The sequence below is a fragment of the Gouania willdenowi genome, chromosome 11 (genome assembly GCF_900634775.1).
Source record: "Gouania willdenowi chromosome 11, fGouWil2.1, whole genome shotgun sequence".
Lineage (NCBI taxonomy): Eukaryota > Metazoa > Chordata > Actinopteri > Blenniiformes > Gobiesocidae > Gouania > Gouania willdenowi.
The window spans coordinates 11,246,659-11,263,775 of NC_041054.1; the positions used below are offsets into that span (position 1 = coordinate 11,246,659).

A 17,117-nucleotide genomic window follows, 5' to 3' on the forward strand; every position below is an offset into this window, starting at 1 on the left:
GATGATGATGATGATGATGATGATATGCAGAGCTGATGGAGGAAGCTCAGCCTAGAAATCATTAGCATCAGCGTGCGTGTGTATATTTGCAATGACCGCCTGAGGTCCAGCCCATCTGCTCCACCCAGCATCTACACTACTCGTGTGTGTCCAAGACTTTGAGTGATTGAGGAGGACAATGAGACGTAACTTCTGTTATTATTATTTTTATTTTAAAAAAGAGAAAGAAAAGTGCTTCCAATAATTAAAGATTGGAGACAAAGTTTGGCATTAAGATTTTTTCATCAACCCTCCTATTATCCTCAAATATGACTATCACATTTCAGAGAGTGATTGACATAAAATGATTGACCCGCCAGACTTTTAAATTAGAATGAATTTATCTTGATTATTTTACACCCAAACCTGACCACAACAGTATGAATGAACCCCATTGGTTGTGGTGATGAATGGACCTTTCCTGCAGCTTTACACAGCTTGGGGTCAAATTGACCCCAGAGAAACACCAATGCGTGCAATATGTGTTCAGGACATTACAAAAAAAAAATCATGATATTTTTATGCTTAATCAATTGTAACCAGCAAATTATGAAAAGTCATGAAATATGAATCAAAAGAAAAAAAAAGTTTTTTTTAAATAATAAACATTGAATGGGGTCAATTTGACCCCAAGAATAATAGGAGGGTTAAAAAAAAAAATTTGAATCAGGCAAAGACGGGGCTAAAAAATACACTTAGAAAAATCCTCCCATTCCACTGACATCTTAGCCAAATAAGCTCCCAGTACGACAGGGAAAGGTTCTGCAGTGAGTTGATAATCTACTAGATTACTGTAGATTACTAGACGTTTAAATCCACACCTGCTCCCTGTGGGATGATCTTGTCTTGAGTTATTTAAAAGTCTCTGTCCTGTAAAAAACTGGAGTTTGAAAGCCTCATTAAGTGTTTTTGAAACAAAACCACACACGAGTCCCAGCGTTCAAACATCAAGGCAGCAAAATTCCCAGTTCAATCCAAACTGTGATTTTTTTTTTTTCAAGATGAATGTTCTTCTTCTTCTTCTTCTTCTACACATTATAACAAAGTAAACAGTATGTGAGTGTTTGAGCAAAGCTAATGGATGAAGCAGGAGAGGAGAGGAGAGGAGAGGATGTCTATGCCACTTTCTGTCTGTTATTTCCTCTCAGATCGCTGTGTGTATAAAAACTGCCACTGTTCTTGTTGTTAATGGTGTTTACTGACTTATAAACAGACGTTGCGTTCTGATGCTGTTGTTGTTTATCGATTCTTTGTACAGTTTTAGGCCTTTTCTGCAGCCTGATGTGTGTGACTCCAACTACCTGCAGGCTTCTGCTTAAAACTGAATAAAAGTCTTTTGGCAGCTGTTTGTTAACCGCTGGATGTGAGTGTGTTTTTTTTTTTTTTTTTTTTGTGCATTAATAAAACAAAATGCTGCAGGAAGTAGATCCCTACAATGCTGTGGTGCATAAAAAGGATTGTAGGTTCTATGCCAAAAAATATTTATTCGATTGTTAAACCGTGCAAGAAAACAACTTAAAAGTCCACTTGGGTTTAGTGTCACTTTTTCCATTTCACTTTATGGGATTATTGTAAAACTGTCTGTTATAAGTCATTATTCAGATGGATTCTTATATGGCTTTAATTTTGAAGTGCTATTAAAAAAATGAAATACAATAAAAAAAAAAAATAAAAAAAATCCCCCAAAGTTTCCAGAAATCACAAAAATGTAGGTCAAATGTTTCCACAGAGAGAAACATTGGGTTTTTATCACAGGATGTTTGGAAAATGTTAGCAAGTGATCTTCTTCTGGTTATCATTGATTCCTCCCACAGTTTGAAAACATAAACCCTGAGAGTGAAGGATCGTATCATTCTGTTGCTTTCTTGGCCAGGATAAGCAGCTATGGATAAATGGTGGATATTATAAAAATATATACATTGGATTTAAAGTTTCTAACTCACAATGATTTCCCTCCATTTGTGGAGGAATGTGTGGCTTTCTGGAGTGTTAAATCCTTAGAAAAAGACACGGGGAACTGGCAGCTCGGGGGACACATGTGGCCCTTGGTCTAATTTTGTGCGGCCCCCCAAAGTAAATGCAGAAAATGACTAAAGGACAGAAAAATACACAAAAAACCCCACAAAATAACTCCAAAAACGCACATTATGACAATAATGTGTCATATATCAAGTTATAGTGTGTAGTACAGCCGCTCCTTAAGCAATTTCCACCTGGGATTAATAAGGGAATCCTGATTCTGATCAAAACAACAACAAAAATACACACAAAAAAAAAACATCAGGGAAATCCAAAATGAGCGATAATTAAGCCAAATGTCAGAATAAAACACACAAACAGCCTTTGTTCTTCTTGTATTAACGCTCAGATTAAACTTTCCTTTAAATGTTGGCTTGAGTGTAAAAAATGTGGCCCTCGGGTCAATAAAATCACATTTTTGTGGCCCAAACAGTTGATGACTGACAGATGTCAATAATTTTGTATTACATTCTGTAGATCAGCACATTATAAAGTCATTCTTATTCCTTCCTCTGATTAATGCAGTAAATTCAGTATGCTGCAAAAAGTGAAAACTTAACATGATTAAATATTTTATTAAGGCAACGTATGCTGAGTTTTTGTGTAAGAGTATTTTACGTATTTCACAATCTAATTTTTATACGTGTTTTAAAGCATTTTGATAGTTTAGCTTGTTTTAAGTTTTATATCAAGGCAGTGGGTGAAAATAGGGACAGGATGTGAAAAATACCAATGTTTGTACAAGGCAGGGAGAACATGCAAACTCTACACACACAAGCAGAATCTTGGTTTGTGTTGATTGGTGAATATTAACTTTTTCTACCATGTAAATTTGACATTCAAAACCACTAACTACACATTTAATGTGCAGAAAACATGAACAGAAGTTTGAAATACCTAGTAACTGTTGCTATGGACACGGGATGGCTATGAGAGAAGTCTGCACAGCAGACGTACGTCGATAACATATGACAAAAATATCAGGTTGAACACACCCGACTTGCAGTAATGCTGCTATTTATTCATGTCTTTTAGATAAAAAAAAAAATTCTTTATGAACAGCATTTGGTGCTGATAATAAAATGTGTTTTCCAACCACAATAAATACCAACACTTTATTAATAGTGATGAGTAAAGCGTCTCATTGATGTTTTACACACACAGGTTTTAAGCTCATTTCTACCAATTTGTATTTTAATAAACCCCTGACATTTTTAGTTATTGCCAACGGCTAATAATGACTCAGAACCCTGGGGAATCCTTAAGGTTATAGATTTTGATAGCTGTTGTCTTGGCAACAAGGGACCATTTCATTAACTCTAAACACAGGCAATAAAAGTGAAGATACCTCTATTTTTTCATCTCTACCTCTAAAAACAAAACTTTAATAATCATCTCAGCATTCACTGTGTGTCCCTCTTAGCTCACCTCAGTCAACAGAGGAGAACATGCAAACTGCACAACATGGCCCTTCTTGCTGTTTTCATCAGTTGTTGACAAGCTGCTTTTCTCACCTCCTCTCTCACAGCAGTGCTTGTTCGTGGCTGCCCTCTTCTGTTCACAGATGGTACTGCACCTGTTTCTATTTCGATTTCTCCTTCTGTCCATCTTCCCACCATCACAGTGGTTCATATCTGAGAAACGATCCTCCTCCTTTCTATAAACACCACGCTCAGTCTGGTTCCTTCAACAGCACTTTTTATTTCCATTTCTCTGCTTTTCTCTCCATCCAGTCACCAACAGGTGTGAGTGTTGTTAAATCAGAGAACGCTGAGCTACTGGAACATTACTGTACGACAGATCAACCTTAAACAATGTGAGAGACTGAGTTTTAAATGTAAGTAAGCATCCTAAAGGTAACCATAGCTTCCATGCAAACATGTAGTGTTTATCTAATGTTCACTTTCTATCAAAGATCTGAACCATCAACTGCCTGATTCAAATACAAATACAGTCTAAATATTTATGTAAATTATTTGCCTATAATATAAACAATTTGATTTGGGGGGAAAAAAAAGAGAAAGGAAGACATTGGAGAAAATCAGGAATCTTCTGCAAAGTAAACAAAGACAGGAATAAAGTGCGATAGAAAAAAAGAGAAACTAAAGCAGGTTTCTAAAACTAAAGGTTTCCCTCCACAGACACACGTTCAGCTTCTGTGTCACTAAAGACGTGCGTACGCGTGTCAGGAGGAGAGGCTGTGGTAAGTAAACTGTGTTCAATAAAGGGAGACGCTGGCACAACAGATAAAGGCCTAAACAGGGCTGGGACTCAGTTCATTGGGGTCTCCTGGGTGGGCATGTCCACAGACTGACTCAGCAGATTCTCAGCACCGGGAGGACCGTCCTCTTCTTCAAGGCTCGCAGAGGGATTCATCTTGGTCTGAAGCAGAGGGAGGAGAACATCACAGTTTGCAGGGTTCTCGCCAGTACTGTTGGGCGTAGCGGTCTATTACTGTGTGATTTTGATCCCCTACGGTGGGATTCAACCAGCGTAGGGGGGCTCTTCTGTACTTTTTTCCTTTTTAATCAGTACAGTTATAGTAATAACTCTTTTTCATCTGCATAACCGAGAAACACATACTGTATGTCAGCTGCACCGTCTATTTAATGGCATGTTTCCATTAGCGGTATCGGCTCTTTACGGCCCTCGCTTTCGGGACCTGATACTGTTTTTCCATTGAGCACCAACCTGACACGTGAAACTGCCAGACTCCACGGACCACCAACAAAAATCAATGGTGGCCAAATGCTTCCTCTCTGTGCGTGAGTTGATGACTACGATATGAAGACTCTCTGAACGCGCAATAACCGAGGACCCCTGCAGCTACTTAGATGCCCCCAATGTTGCCTGTGTGCATTATTAACAATATTACTGCGGGTCCCACATATTACCTCATTTCAATTTGAAAGGAGCGTCTTTGAATAAAATGTTATTTCTTGTTTATACAATGTCTAAGTATTTACTCACGCCAGTGGCGCTCGCTCGTACGAACCCTGGGTTGTGTTTAAAGTACAGTAGTGTGTTCTATTATCGTCTTACCTTCAGCGTGTCCAACGATTTGAATCCAGGAGCGTTCCTGTTCCAAGTGAAAAGGCAGAAAAGAATGATGGACAACAAGATGCAGACCAACAGTGTCTCACTTTGTCACGCACGGACAAAAACAAGGACGACGGACTAGCACATGCACATCAATCACCAGTAAATACACCAGGAAGAGAAGAAGAGCTCTGGACTGTTTGCTTTGTGACAGCAACACAGACGTTGTTTGATAGTGAGAAATAAAAACATTACTGCAGTCAATGAGTAGAAATCAGACTTGAAGATTATTTTGGTAGCCTAGCATAAAAGCAAAACTAGTTTTCTACAGTTTGGAAAGCAGTATTCTTCAACCTGTGCTGTGAATATTTGTGTATAAATGTCTCATCTTATTTAATCAGTCCAAAAATGTGTTTTTGCTGCAATTATCGCTGTTTACAAGTTCATAAAACAATCATGAGTATTCCAATAGATGGCAGTAGGCAGTATTTAATGTTGTTTAGGGTATGATTGTAAGTTCAAATAAAAACGTTCAGTTTTTCTTACACATTCCTAAAAAAAAACAAAATTGTGTCAAATTCAAGATCCTGACCATTGTTTTAAAACTTTTAACACTGAACAAATAAACTATGTCAGAAAAAAAATTAAAACATCTTAAGAATGTCACTTGCAAATGCAAAAAAAAAAAATTAGGAAAAAAAAAAATGAATTTAATGTATGCTAAATTTGGTTTCATAAATACATTCTTACATGAATGACATCCTGTGTATGGTCGATCATAATGCTGATGAGTAAGAAAATAACTGACTTACAAACGATGCCTTGCAGTGTAACCCGTAGTGTCTGGATTAATGTGTAGTTATTCATTCCTGTACTAAAATCTAACAGTTGGAGCGTTTTTGTGGATGGTCAGTAATGGGAGCCCACTGTGTGTTTTTATCAGTGTTTACGACATGATTTCCGTTGGACTGGGGAAAGCTTGAAGAAACAGCCGTCTGGCAAAGGGAGATTATTGACGCTGAAGCGTCCCTGAAGGCTGATAAGGTGACATGAGTGTTAGCTTTATGTGTTTCTCACCAAACAAACTCAGAACCTGAGGATTCCATACACAGTACAAACTCCCTGATTGTACTTGAACAGAAGAACATTGTGTCGCTTTTCTTTTTTTCTTACATTGATCACATTTACATCAGCGACTCAGATCTCCTTACCTCATGGCTGGCATGCTAGCAGAGTGTGGTAAAGAGTGATTGCTGTCCGACAGCATTATAGAAAAGAGAGGGGCCATTAGTGGTGACAGTGAGTGCTATACAGAAAGAGGAGATGCAGCACAATGACAGACATACTGTATGCAAAGAAAATTAGCGCACAAGCCCCGCAAATCCTACTTGATCCCGCTATGATCAATCGAGTGTTGTAACAGTGAGAATGTGCTAATCCTGCGTTTTATCTATGAAAAGTTCTCATCAAACAGGCACAAGTACGCACACCCAGCCCCTAATGATCCCATAACACCCCCACACTATGGACTCAGTTCATCTGGGGTCTAATAATCTTGTTTGCTGCTCAGTAATCCTGAGAGAAGGACAACGAAGAGCAAGAAGACAGATTAGGAGGTGGGGGGAAGAAACTGGATGAATCATTTGAAAAAGATCCATTCTGAAGACTTCACAGTAGAGGTGTGAGAGTATTTCAAAATAAAAGACAGCGGGAGGATTTGATAATTCAGCCTTACTTACTTCACATCCTCAAACTTCCGAGTGATGACTGATCCCATATTGGCAAAGGCTGCAGAGGCCTTCAGACCTGCCTGAGACAGAGTCTCAGAAGTCCTCTTATAACTGAAAGGGACGAGAACATTCACAGAGATCTAGTCAGGCAGGAAGAGTGGATCAGGAAATAATGGTGTCTGAGCATGGCTGCGTGAGGATTAAATTATTAGCACGTACGCTAAGGTGCTGGTGACGTCCTGCCAGGTTTTAGTGAAGTTCTGTTTCAGCTCACGCAGAGGAGTCACGCCCAGCTTCCTCTTCAGGTCGGCCAGATGCTTCTCCTTGGTTTCCAGCACCTGGGTCAGAGTCTGGATCTCATCTTCAACCTGAACACACAAACATGTCATAACCCACTCTTATCTGTCATATATGTATCAGCTGTTCTCAACTGAAACTGTACTGGTAACTTTGTTTACATTTTGTTAGTCTGTTTAACTCTACTATTTACGCTTTTCATCAAACATCAACAGTCCTCGATTTTTCCAACTTGGAGTTAGAACAAATCCAATCAAGGTAAAGGAAATCGATGGGGAAAAAGGATAAACACATGAATATGAAACTGTATTGAGATTGAAATGCAAATGTTATCAGAAAAGTATCCTCCATGATTACTGCATTAACTCCTGACCTTTAATCTCCTACTCTCTACCAACCTTGGCCATCTCCTCTTGCAACTCCTGACACTCCTCCTCCGTGAGGTTGGAGGAACCAACGGATGTGACGGCGTCTTCTCCCATCTCAGGGACTGAGTCCTGATTCTCCTGGAAACCTGGGTGATAGAAAGTCAGCATGTGAGGTGTGCACCTGTTGGTTCCTCAGGATTGTATTGAGGAGAAGCCAAACATCACTACTTTGCCAACATTCACCTTGTGTTTGATACTGTTGAAGCAGTGCATTAATAACACGTGGTGTGTGTAGGATGTTGTTAGGCTGCACAGCTAACATTTATCTTCTGTTTTAATCATTTTGCTACTAATAGGCCACAAAACAACAACTGAACCTTTAAATATGCTTCAGAAATTCTTATTCCATTGGAACGTTTTAGAAATTTGTGGAAAAAAAACAACAACTTTATTCTTCAATAATAACAAATATATTTTACCTGGACAAATGATGTATATACTTCATTGTCATGTAAAAAATGAGAATAGCACGAGCTGAGCTAAAGTGGGTCGTATTTTAATAACAAAACAGGGTAAAACGAGTGGAGATCAGTCACTAATTATTTTGCACAGTAATGAGGCGTGTTTAGGAACAGGGAACGATATTTGGAGCTGACAAAGGCTTACAAAGACATAATTGTGGAGCAGACACTAAAAGTCAACATTTCCTTCTCAGAAGTACATTTGAGCTCTAAAAAAATCTTGATTTTTGCGTCAAAAGACAGTAGTTTCCCTCAGATATGAAATATATTAACTATTCTGTAAGGGATCGCTGCATGCAGCCATGCAAGTTCTTCTCCTCTGCTTCAGCTCATTTCCTCTTCACAGGCTGTCATGTGACCACCTGAACTGGTGAATGTAGAATAATTTAAAAAGTGCTGTAGTTTGCAGAGTTTCAAAGAACGTGCCAGACACCAACGAGGGATTAATTAACGTCTGCCTAACTATACAGCTGCTAGTGAGAAAAGGTAATATTGTTTGTAAAACACAGGTGAGTTGTTAAAGTTTAAACAATATTTAATTGTGTATTTTTTCTATTATGATTTAAAACTATTTTTAAAAATGACACTTTGCTCAAAACTGCATAAAGCTGTTGAAACTGGTTGATACATCAGTATAAATGATTGCTGTGATAATAGGGCTGGGCAATATATCGAGATTCAAGATGTACCAAATTCTCTATTGAAAATGACTATATTGCCTATATCGATATATTTTATATCACACATGCTGTTCCTTATAGGAGAAAAATCCAAAAGTGGCCCATATTTATTTTGCAACTCTTTATTAATAAATGTGATTATATGCCATTTTCCTTCAGCAAATTTAACCCATAATTGTCTTTCTGGTAAGACTTTATTTGAATTCAAATTATCAAGATTTCTATGTGACTATTTTGAGAAAAAATATCGAGAAATGAGTTTTGGTCCATATCGCCTAGCTATATGCTACAATCTGGGAAAAAGAAGTGTATTTACAATTAGCGGTTTGGAAAACCACCCTTTGCACATGTCATCATCATTATCTACCGTTAATAATGATCATTGGTCATTTCCAAGTTCAACGCACCAGTCCGACAATGCAATAGAAACTTCAAATCAACTTAAAACAAGGACCAATACTTACAATTTGTATGTACTGTTCTTACAATAAAATGTGTAAATAGTAACCACATACACTGTTTATTCAGTGTGGACATATCTGGCCCTACAAAGTATAAAATCTTATAATTTGGTCATTTAGAGAAATAAAAAACATCAGCAAGAAGGTTTTGTCATAATTACCACTTAACTCCTCCCCCTCCAATTGCGCTCACCCAAATCGCCCCCATTCCAATGGACTAACGCCTTGTTTCATCCAGTGCAAACACACAATCACAGCTCCTCCTCTGTTCCATGTGATTACCTCGGGGTCTGACAGCTGGGGAGCTGGGTGGGGTGTCGCTGTAGGCTGGGGACAGGAAAAGGTAGCTGGCGTTCACTCCTTGCTCAAAGTCAAATGGAGAATGGTACTCCTCCAGAGGCTCCATGTTTTACACCGAGTGTCATCGGTCAGAGTGGCTACGAGCTGTTTTCTGCCTCCGCCTGCATTACCTAAGCAAAGTCCTGATTGTTTGCACGTGATCCAGCCTTGTGTTGGCTAACTCGGAGTCTCCCTGTTTACAGAATGCTGGTATAGCTTGTGTTGAATGGGATGGAGAGGGGCACAGGGGAAAGGTTTAAGCTTGTCTTTTTTTTTTTAGCACAAACTGTTGTGAAGTGTTTCACAGCGTAGTCAAGACACTGGAGCTCTTCTATCGCTGTGTGCGTGTCTATCAATAAGTTACCTGCAGCCACACGCACAGTCGCACACCCTCCTGCTTCCTCTGCTCCCAAAGGTCAACTCTCAGTCCATCCTTTTAAATCTCAGTTTGTGCAATGGTGGCGTGTTTTCAGATGCTAGCCTCGGTTAGCCTAGCTCGCGCTGCACAAATACTGCATGTTTCTATATCCTCGAGTTTCTGCCAATTTCTACCCTCCCTGACTCTCCCTTATCACGCCTGTCATCTGAGGAGGGAATAAGAGAGCTCCCATTTGTGTGGGTGGGTCATGTGATCTGTGTGTGTGTGTATGTGTGGGCGCATTAAATGAAAAGCATAATCTGCAGTGTCCCAGATTACAGCCAAGCCATAATCCAGCGTGGCCCATCCATCTTGCAGCAGCAGTAATGCTAGTCAGATAAAGAAAAAGGAAAGGAGAGGCTGCCAGAGGCTGTAGTGCACATTGTGTGTACATGCATGAGGGTGCATGTGTGAGCATTTAAGAAGCTACATTTGTTATCGAAAGGTCAGGAGGAAAAAATATTTATAGTGTTTTGTTCATTTAAAGCACAAAACACTTTTTGCACAAAGGCCTGGGCAATATATCGAGATTCAAGATATATCGAGTCTTCTACTTTGGCGATATAGAAAATGACAATATCGCCTTTTATGGATATTTTTGTATTTTATGCTTATTTTGTATTAAAATACTCATTTTAGGAGTCGCTGCTTTTGCGTCTTACAGCATTAAAAGCACAGTTAGATGGATTGTTGAGTGTGTCCTAACACAGGCCTTCCCCTAAACAAGCTACACTACAGAACTCACTCACACATGCTGTCCCTTAGAGGAGAAAAAGCCAAAAGTAGCACATATTGTGCAGCTGTTTGTTAATAAATGTGCCTTTCTGGTAAGACTGTATTGAGTATTTGAGATTTATCTCGTATATCGCCATTTTGAAAAGTTTTTTTCCATATCGTCCAGCCCTATTTACACATATTTTTACTCTGGAAGTAATTAAAGTATTCAAAATGATATTTTAACAAAGCCTAATCATTGCAAGTTTTCTTACTATTGTAGCAGTAAAATTTACCACAGGCAAAAAAATTAATAATTTTATGGATTGTAAATAAAAGACATCCATTTTATACAGAAGTGTTTGAACATGCAAAAGAACATGCTAGAGTTCTATTGTATAATTTAAGCCTTTTGGTAATGAGAAATTCTTCAATAACTTAGATTTCAATAAAATCATAGTGTTTGCATCATTGCCTCATAGATCAATGAAAGATTTGCTCGAAAAATAAATAAATAAAAAGATGTGAAAGTGTGAAATTGCCTCTTGAAAGTTTGTTTTCATCTCTACAGTAAACACTCGCTTGTTGTCATTTTCGTGCATTGCATTGTGGGATGTGGAGTCGCAAACAAACAGGAGAAGAAGATATCTGACCCCCTCTTCAGATTGCTGACCTTTCTTCTTTTATAAAGCTGTGAAAGTGAAAGCACATCAGAAACTTGGAAGCTTGTGATACTGATCTTGGGCAGAAAGTCATCATGACTCATGACTTCTAATCTGTGGAACCTCTGATTTGTGGGACACTGGATTTATTCATGTGACACTAGTTAAAAAGAAATCAACAAGTTTACCCAAGCTGATCCAAAAAACTTCAGAGTTTACTTGAGTTCATATTTTTCATGCATTAATGTGAATCAAAAGAGAGTCTAGAAAGCGGCCCTGCTGTGACTGTAAACAGGAACAGTCATTTTAAAGTGGTTAATAAAGCACAGCATGAGATCAGTTAAGACTTCATTGGAGGCATACTCTGTCACATGATTGGCTTAAAACAAGAATCATGAGACAGTAAATGTAGTGGATGCACCAACTTGGACCAGCAATGTTCACATGAGATGTGCATCATGGGCAAAACCTGAGGGAGGTGTAGAGTTGACCACAGAAAGAGGAAATACTGTACAGGTTCCACATTTAGAAACAGCTGCAGCTCAACTAAAGCACATAAACAATGTTGTAGAAAAACCTGGTTACATATACTTTGCACCTAAACTTTAGACTTGAACTGAATGTGTTGACAAAACCGCCACACTAACATAATGAGCTGGACTTTATCAGCTCACACTTCAATTCTTTATTTACAAATTATATGAATAGTAAGGTTTATTCAGGGATACTAGAGAGGAGGGTCCGGATCCAGGAAAATCAATGTGCTTTTCGTACTGGTCGCGGAACTGTGGACCAGCTCTACACTACACCCTGAGCATGGTCATTGAGGGTGCATGGGAGTTCACCCAACCAGGGTTTTGTGGACTTGGAGAAAGCATTTGACTGTGTCTCTCGCAGATTCCTGTGGGTCTTCCGGGAATATGGGGTATCGGACCTCCTGATAAGTCAAACTCCTTTCCAGTGAGGGTTGGATGCCGCCAGGACTGCCGTTTGTCACTCTTCTGTTCACAACTTTAATAAACATAATTTCTAGATGCTGCCAGGGCTTTGAGGGGGTCCAGTTTGGTAGCAGGACTGGGTCACTGCTTCTTGCGAATGATGTGGTCCTGTTGGCTCCATGACCAGCTCTCAATGAATCGATTTGCAGTCGAATGTGAAGTGGACAGGATGAGAATCAGCACCTCCAAATCCGAGTCTATGGTTCTCGACCGGAAAAAGGTGGAGTGCCTTCTCTGGGTTGGGGATGAGATCTTGCCCCAAGTGGAGGAGTTCAAGTACCTTGGGGTCTTGTTCATGAGTGAGGGAAGGATAGAGCAAGAGATCGACAGGTGGATTGGTGCAGCGTCTGCAGTGATGCAGTGTCTGCACCGATCTGTCGTGGTGAAGAAGAAGCTGAGTGATTTACTGGTCAATCTTAGTTCCTATCCTCACCTATGGTCATAAACTTTGTGTCATGACTGAAAGAACAAGATCGTGGGTACAAGCGGCAGAATTAAATTTCCTCCGTAGGGTGGCTGGGCTCTCCCTTAGAGATAGGGTGAGAAGCTCAATCATATGGGAGGCGTTCAGGGCTCGTCCCTCAAAAAGGAGACCCCAGGGAGAGGGAAGTCTGGGCTTGAACCAACTATGGATAAGCGGCAGAAGGCTGATGGATAAATGGAGTATAACTTATAACTATAAAAAAAACACTTGCAGGGAAAGCTGGTTTAATAATACTTATTTCCAAAAGCATGCATTTATATGCATAAACTCATACAAAACATATTATACTGCATTGTGGTATTGTAGAACTGAATCTGATCTACCTAACCAATGTTAAGGCAAATGTTTAAGGCGTGTGTCATTGATGGGACTTGAAAAAATAGAAAGCTGAGGTTTTCTTCCCAGTTCTATGAAAGAGATCAAATCACATTTTCTCAAGCTCTACTTCACAGGGAGATATTCACTTACACCCAAAGGCCACACAGACTAGAGGGATCTGTGTGTCAGGGGGGAGAGGGATCAGCATTAGTGAGAGGTTGAGAACTACAGAAAAAATATATATATTCCTGAAACTGATTACAGCATGGCACAATTAATTCATTAAAAACTTTATATTTGAAGGTAGTAAAGACAAATATGTAATTCAGTATCAATCCCTTTGCACTAATGTTGCTATTTGTCCAGGGTGTAACCCCGCCTAGCACTTGATGACAACTGGAGATAGGCACCAGCAGACCCAGTAAAGTAGTAAGCGGATCAGAAAGCCAATGAGTGAGTGAGTGAGCAACGTTTTGGACCGTGCAATGCATCTAATACACTGTGAGTGACTTTCATTGACATTTAAAAGCACAGTGTTTCCTTGAGAAAAATCTAATTAGAAAAAAAAAGGTGTTGCAATAGCAAGTGATCAATTTTAATTATCCAAATAAACTGAAAATCAATGCAGACAGTCAAAACTAGAAGTCCCTGACAAAAAGACAGACCACAACACAGTCAACATACAAAGTAAACTGTGTCAAAAATTAGCCTAGACATCAACCTAGAGCGACAACAGAGTAGAAAAACCTGCCTGGGCCTTCTTTGACTAAAGTGAACCATGTAAATACAGTAACTGTTTTACAGCAGTTAGACCAAATAAAAAGTTTTCTACTTAAATATGTACTCAAAAACACAGACATCTTCACAGAACTACATTTAACTAGTACAAATCAACGCACAGGCACGACAAAACATCAAACAACCTATATTTAACTACAAGGAAGTAAAGGAAGTTAGTTATTCATGGAATCATTAGGAACAAAGTCCTAAAAAAAACACCTTAGTTATAACCTTCTAAATGTCTATAATTTCATTCTAAAACAGTGACCAAATGCTCACATTACACACAAGGTAAAATATGATATGATAATCCAACTAACACAATTAATGAAAATGTAACTTAATTGATAATTACAATGGGAATAATATTCTAAGTCAAGTGACAAAAATTCAAAATTTACATTTGGAAAGTCCTTGTGACACTTAATTCATTTTCTGAAAACTTGGAAGTGTGTTACTTCTTCACTTACAAAAAAATAACAAAAAATGTGTTACAAATAGCATGAAATATCTTGTATATGAACCCACTATAATGCAACAGGTGAAACCAATCAAGTGCTAACAATAAGGAGAACAAATAAGAAAAAGGCCGATTGTGGGAGGATCGTATTTAAATCAAGATATGAACAAATTTGACAGAAAATAACTATATCTTATATCTGGGCTGTGTAAAATGTTGTAGTGTGATGTTTAAAATGTTTTGCATTCTATTTGCAGAGTTTTTGCACTTTAAATAGGAAAATGTGTTTTTTTAATATTCAGTTGAAAAGGTCATATGCCCAGAGTTAGTGAAATAAAAGCATGGTTACTTTTCAAAACTGCAACTTGTTGTTGTAGTTTGTTTTTTTCCCCTTTCTAAAAAATATAGTTTTGCATCTTTATTGTGAGCCCAGTACCATATATATAGCCTTGTGTACTTTGTAGATCGTCCCACCCCTAGTAGGCACACAATGTTGGATATTCAATTTCCTTAAAGTTTAAGTGAGAAAAAACATCAGGTTGTACAGGAAATGATGTCGCCTGACCTTCTGTTTAAAAAAACTTCCTTGAGGGAAACAAATAAATAAACTTAACACAACATTTGACAAGGCTTAGATAGAATATATCTTAGTGAGGACATGAAACAACACAGCTGTACTATTTATACGTTATTAATATTTTTGTATACTTGAAAATTAATAATTAAAGGTCGTACAGAGGTATGGAAGTGCAGGGCAAGAGAGGAAGCAGGAATGACAGGTATGGTAAGATGCATTCACTGCATACCTGTGCCATGCTCTGTCAACTGAGCAGAAAGTAACAGGTGTATGTGAGTATACATCCACTGTAATATGCATTATTAGCAGCCTGTTTCTTTCAAATTTAACCAGTGAGCAGAAACCACAAAAAGCACACTCACACACAAAAAAAAATAAATAATAATAATTTAATTTAGATATTGTCTGTTGACTAAAACAAACTTAGAGGAAATATTAACAGAAGTGAGTTCATAAGCAGTCAAACGAGTAGAACCTATTTGTTCAAGTGCAAATTCATAGTCAACAACACGTCTGTTGTTTTTGCACAAACCCTCATCGGTCTGACTTAATCTAAGCTTTAAATCTAGACAAAAGGAGAAGTTCAACGTTTGCAGCTCAAACTGCAGTAAGAAGAGTAACTGCTAAAACGCAACGTAACATGAATAAAAATACACGTCTAAATAATTGTTACAAAAATTGAACATGAGTTATTTGTGTCGTTTTCTTTCAAAAAAGGTAGCCGACGGACTTATTTCACATCTGAGAAGTAGCATATGTTCAGTACCAACGGACGGCGCATGTTTGTGAAAGTTTCCAAACTTTTTTTATAAAGAACAAAAACAGTTAGGATAAGGTCCGCCATACACATGGAGTTACAAAAGACTTAAGTAAATGTTATAGTACCTCTCTGTGCATCCTCCATCGTGTGAATGAACGTGGTTTCTGCTGCTTCAATGTCCACAGATGGCAGGTTACTCGTCCGCTTCAAACCTTCCCTTTCTCCACCTCGTTCTGTTGCCAGGCAGCCAGCCGTGCGGGGCGGGGGCTTCCTGTGACGTCAGCACGTAGCAGTGTAAACACACGCGAGCACGTGGATCAGGTAAAACGCTGTCAGAAACAAATTAAACTGATTATAAGTTATTTTTTATAACCAATATTGGTTATTTGCTCTTCAAAACCAACCATGTAGGTTTGTGTTTAAATCTATATAATTTATTTAGTTAAAAACGTATAATTACTTTATATTTTGTTCTGTCAATACTCATCATTTAGTGACGAACGATTCATTTGACGACTTTAGGTCTGAAAAGCACATGGAAATAGTTTTTTTTTTAATAAAAGAAGAAACAAACAAAACAAAAAAACACTTTTCAATAATAATTTTTTTAAAAATCACTTAATAAATCACAAAATAAATATTTTCAATCAAAGAAAAAAAAAAGTGTTGTTTTTTTTCATTGAAAAGTTTTTTTGTTTTTTATAGTACATTTACTTTAATGCCTATGGATGCAAGATGTGAATGTAAAGTATATTTGGATGCTAGTTTAGAATTTTATTTCATAAATAATTATTTGAAATGTTAATCATTACTTCTAGATTTGTATTATATATGTTTTATCTTTTTATGTTTGCAAAAAAGGAAATTTATTTTTAATGTATTTGAAATATTGCTACACCAATTTACAATGCCTGATTTATTGGTTGAAAATAAATTATGTCCGGAATTATTAGTAGTTTTATACATTGACTTATTGAGATAACAGATTTGAAAAGACAATTAAAAATAAGGAATTTTTTTTTTTTAGAGTTATGGTGATGAGCATGTATTTGTATTAGGAGATTAAAAAAATAGATATAATAAATCATGAAAATGTGTCAGTAGGCCAAAGTTCATTTTTAGAGTTATGTTGATGACCAGGTATTTGTATTAGCTACAGAAGTGAGCAGACACAAACTGGCTTTGTTGCTTTTGCAACACTTTGGCAATGTATCCCTGCTTACTGTGCTGTCATCAAAAACGGAACTAAGTCTCACTCATGTTTACACAGTATGTGTAAAGCCTTTAACTGCACTGCACTGTAATCACACACCCAGCTATGCCAAGCATCACATTTTAGATACATAGACATTCTCTCATGAGAGAGTGCCACCTGCTGGGTCTGAGAGCTTTTTACTGAATGAACCAATAACTGATCACTGTGTCAAATAAAAGCTCAGTCTTCCTGATGCAG

General features: G+C 37.9%; 1 protein-coding gene across 4 annotated transcripts; it reads right to left on the reverse strand.

Moving 5' to 3' along the window:
- Positions 1-3,739: 3,739 nt before the first annotated feature.
- tpd52 (tumor protein D52) lies at positions 3,740-15,944 on the reverse strand. 4 transcript variants are annotated; one of them, XM_028460837.1, is made up of 7 exons: positions 15,790-15,944; positions 7,523-7,638; positions 7,047-7,195; positions 6,837-6,938; positions 6,309-6,350; positions 5,101-5,137; positions 3,740-4,440 (listed from the first exon to the last, which is right to left on the reverse strand). In XM_028460837.1, exons 1-7 carry the CDS (start codon positions 15,806-15,808, stop codon positions 4,330-4,332), a joined length of 576 nt encoding a protein of 191 aa, XP_028316638.1. In that variant the 5' UTR covers positions 15,809-15,944; the 3' UTR covers positions 3,740-4,329. The 4 variants fall into 4 exon arrangements, with proteins under 4 accessions (XP_028316638.1, XP_028316639.1, XP_028316641.1 ...); XM_028460838.1 differs by lacking the exon at positions 6,309-6,350; XM_028460840.1 differs by lacking the exons at positions 3,740-4,440; positions 5,101-5,137; positions 6,309-6,350; positions 15,790-15,944 and adding exons at positions 7,843-7,863; positions 9,450-10,254 and having other exon boundaries at positions 6,833-6,938; positions 7,523-7,627.
- Between the last annotated feature and the right edge of the window lie 1,173 nt (positions 15,945-17,117).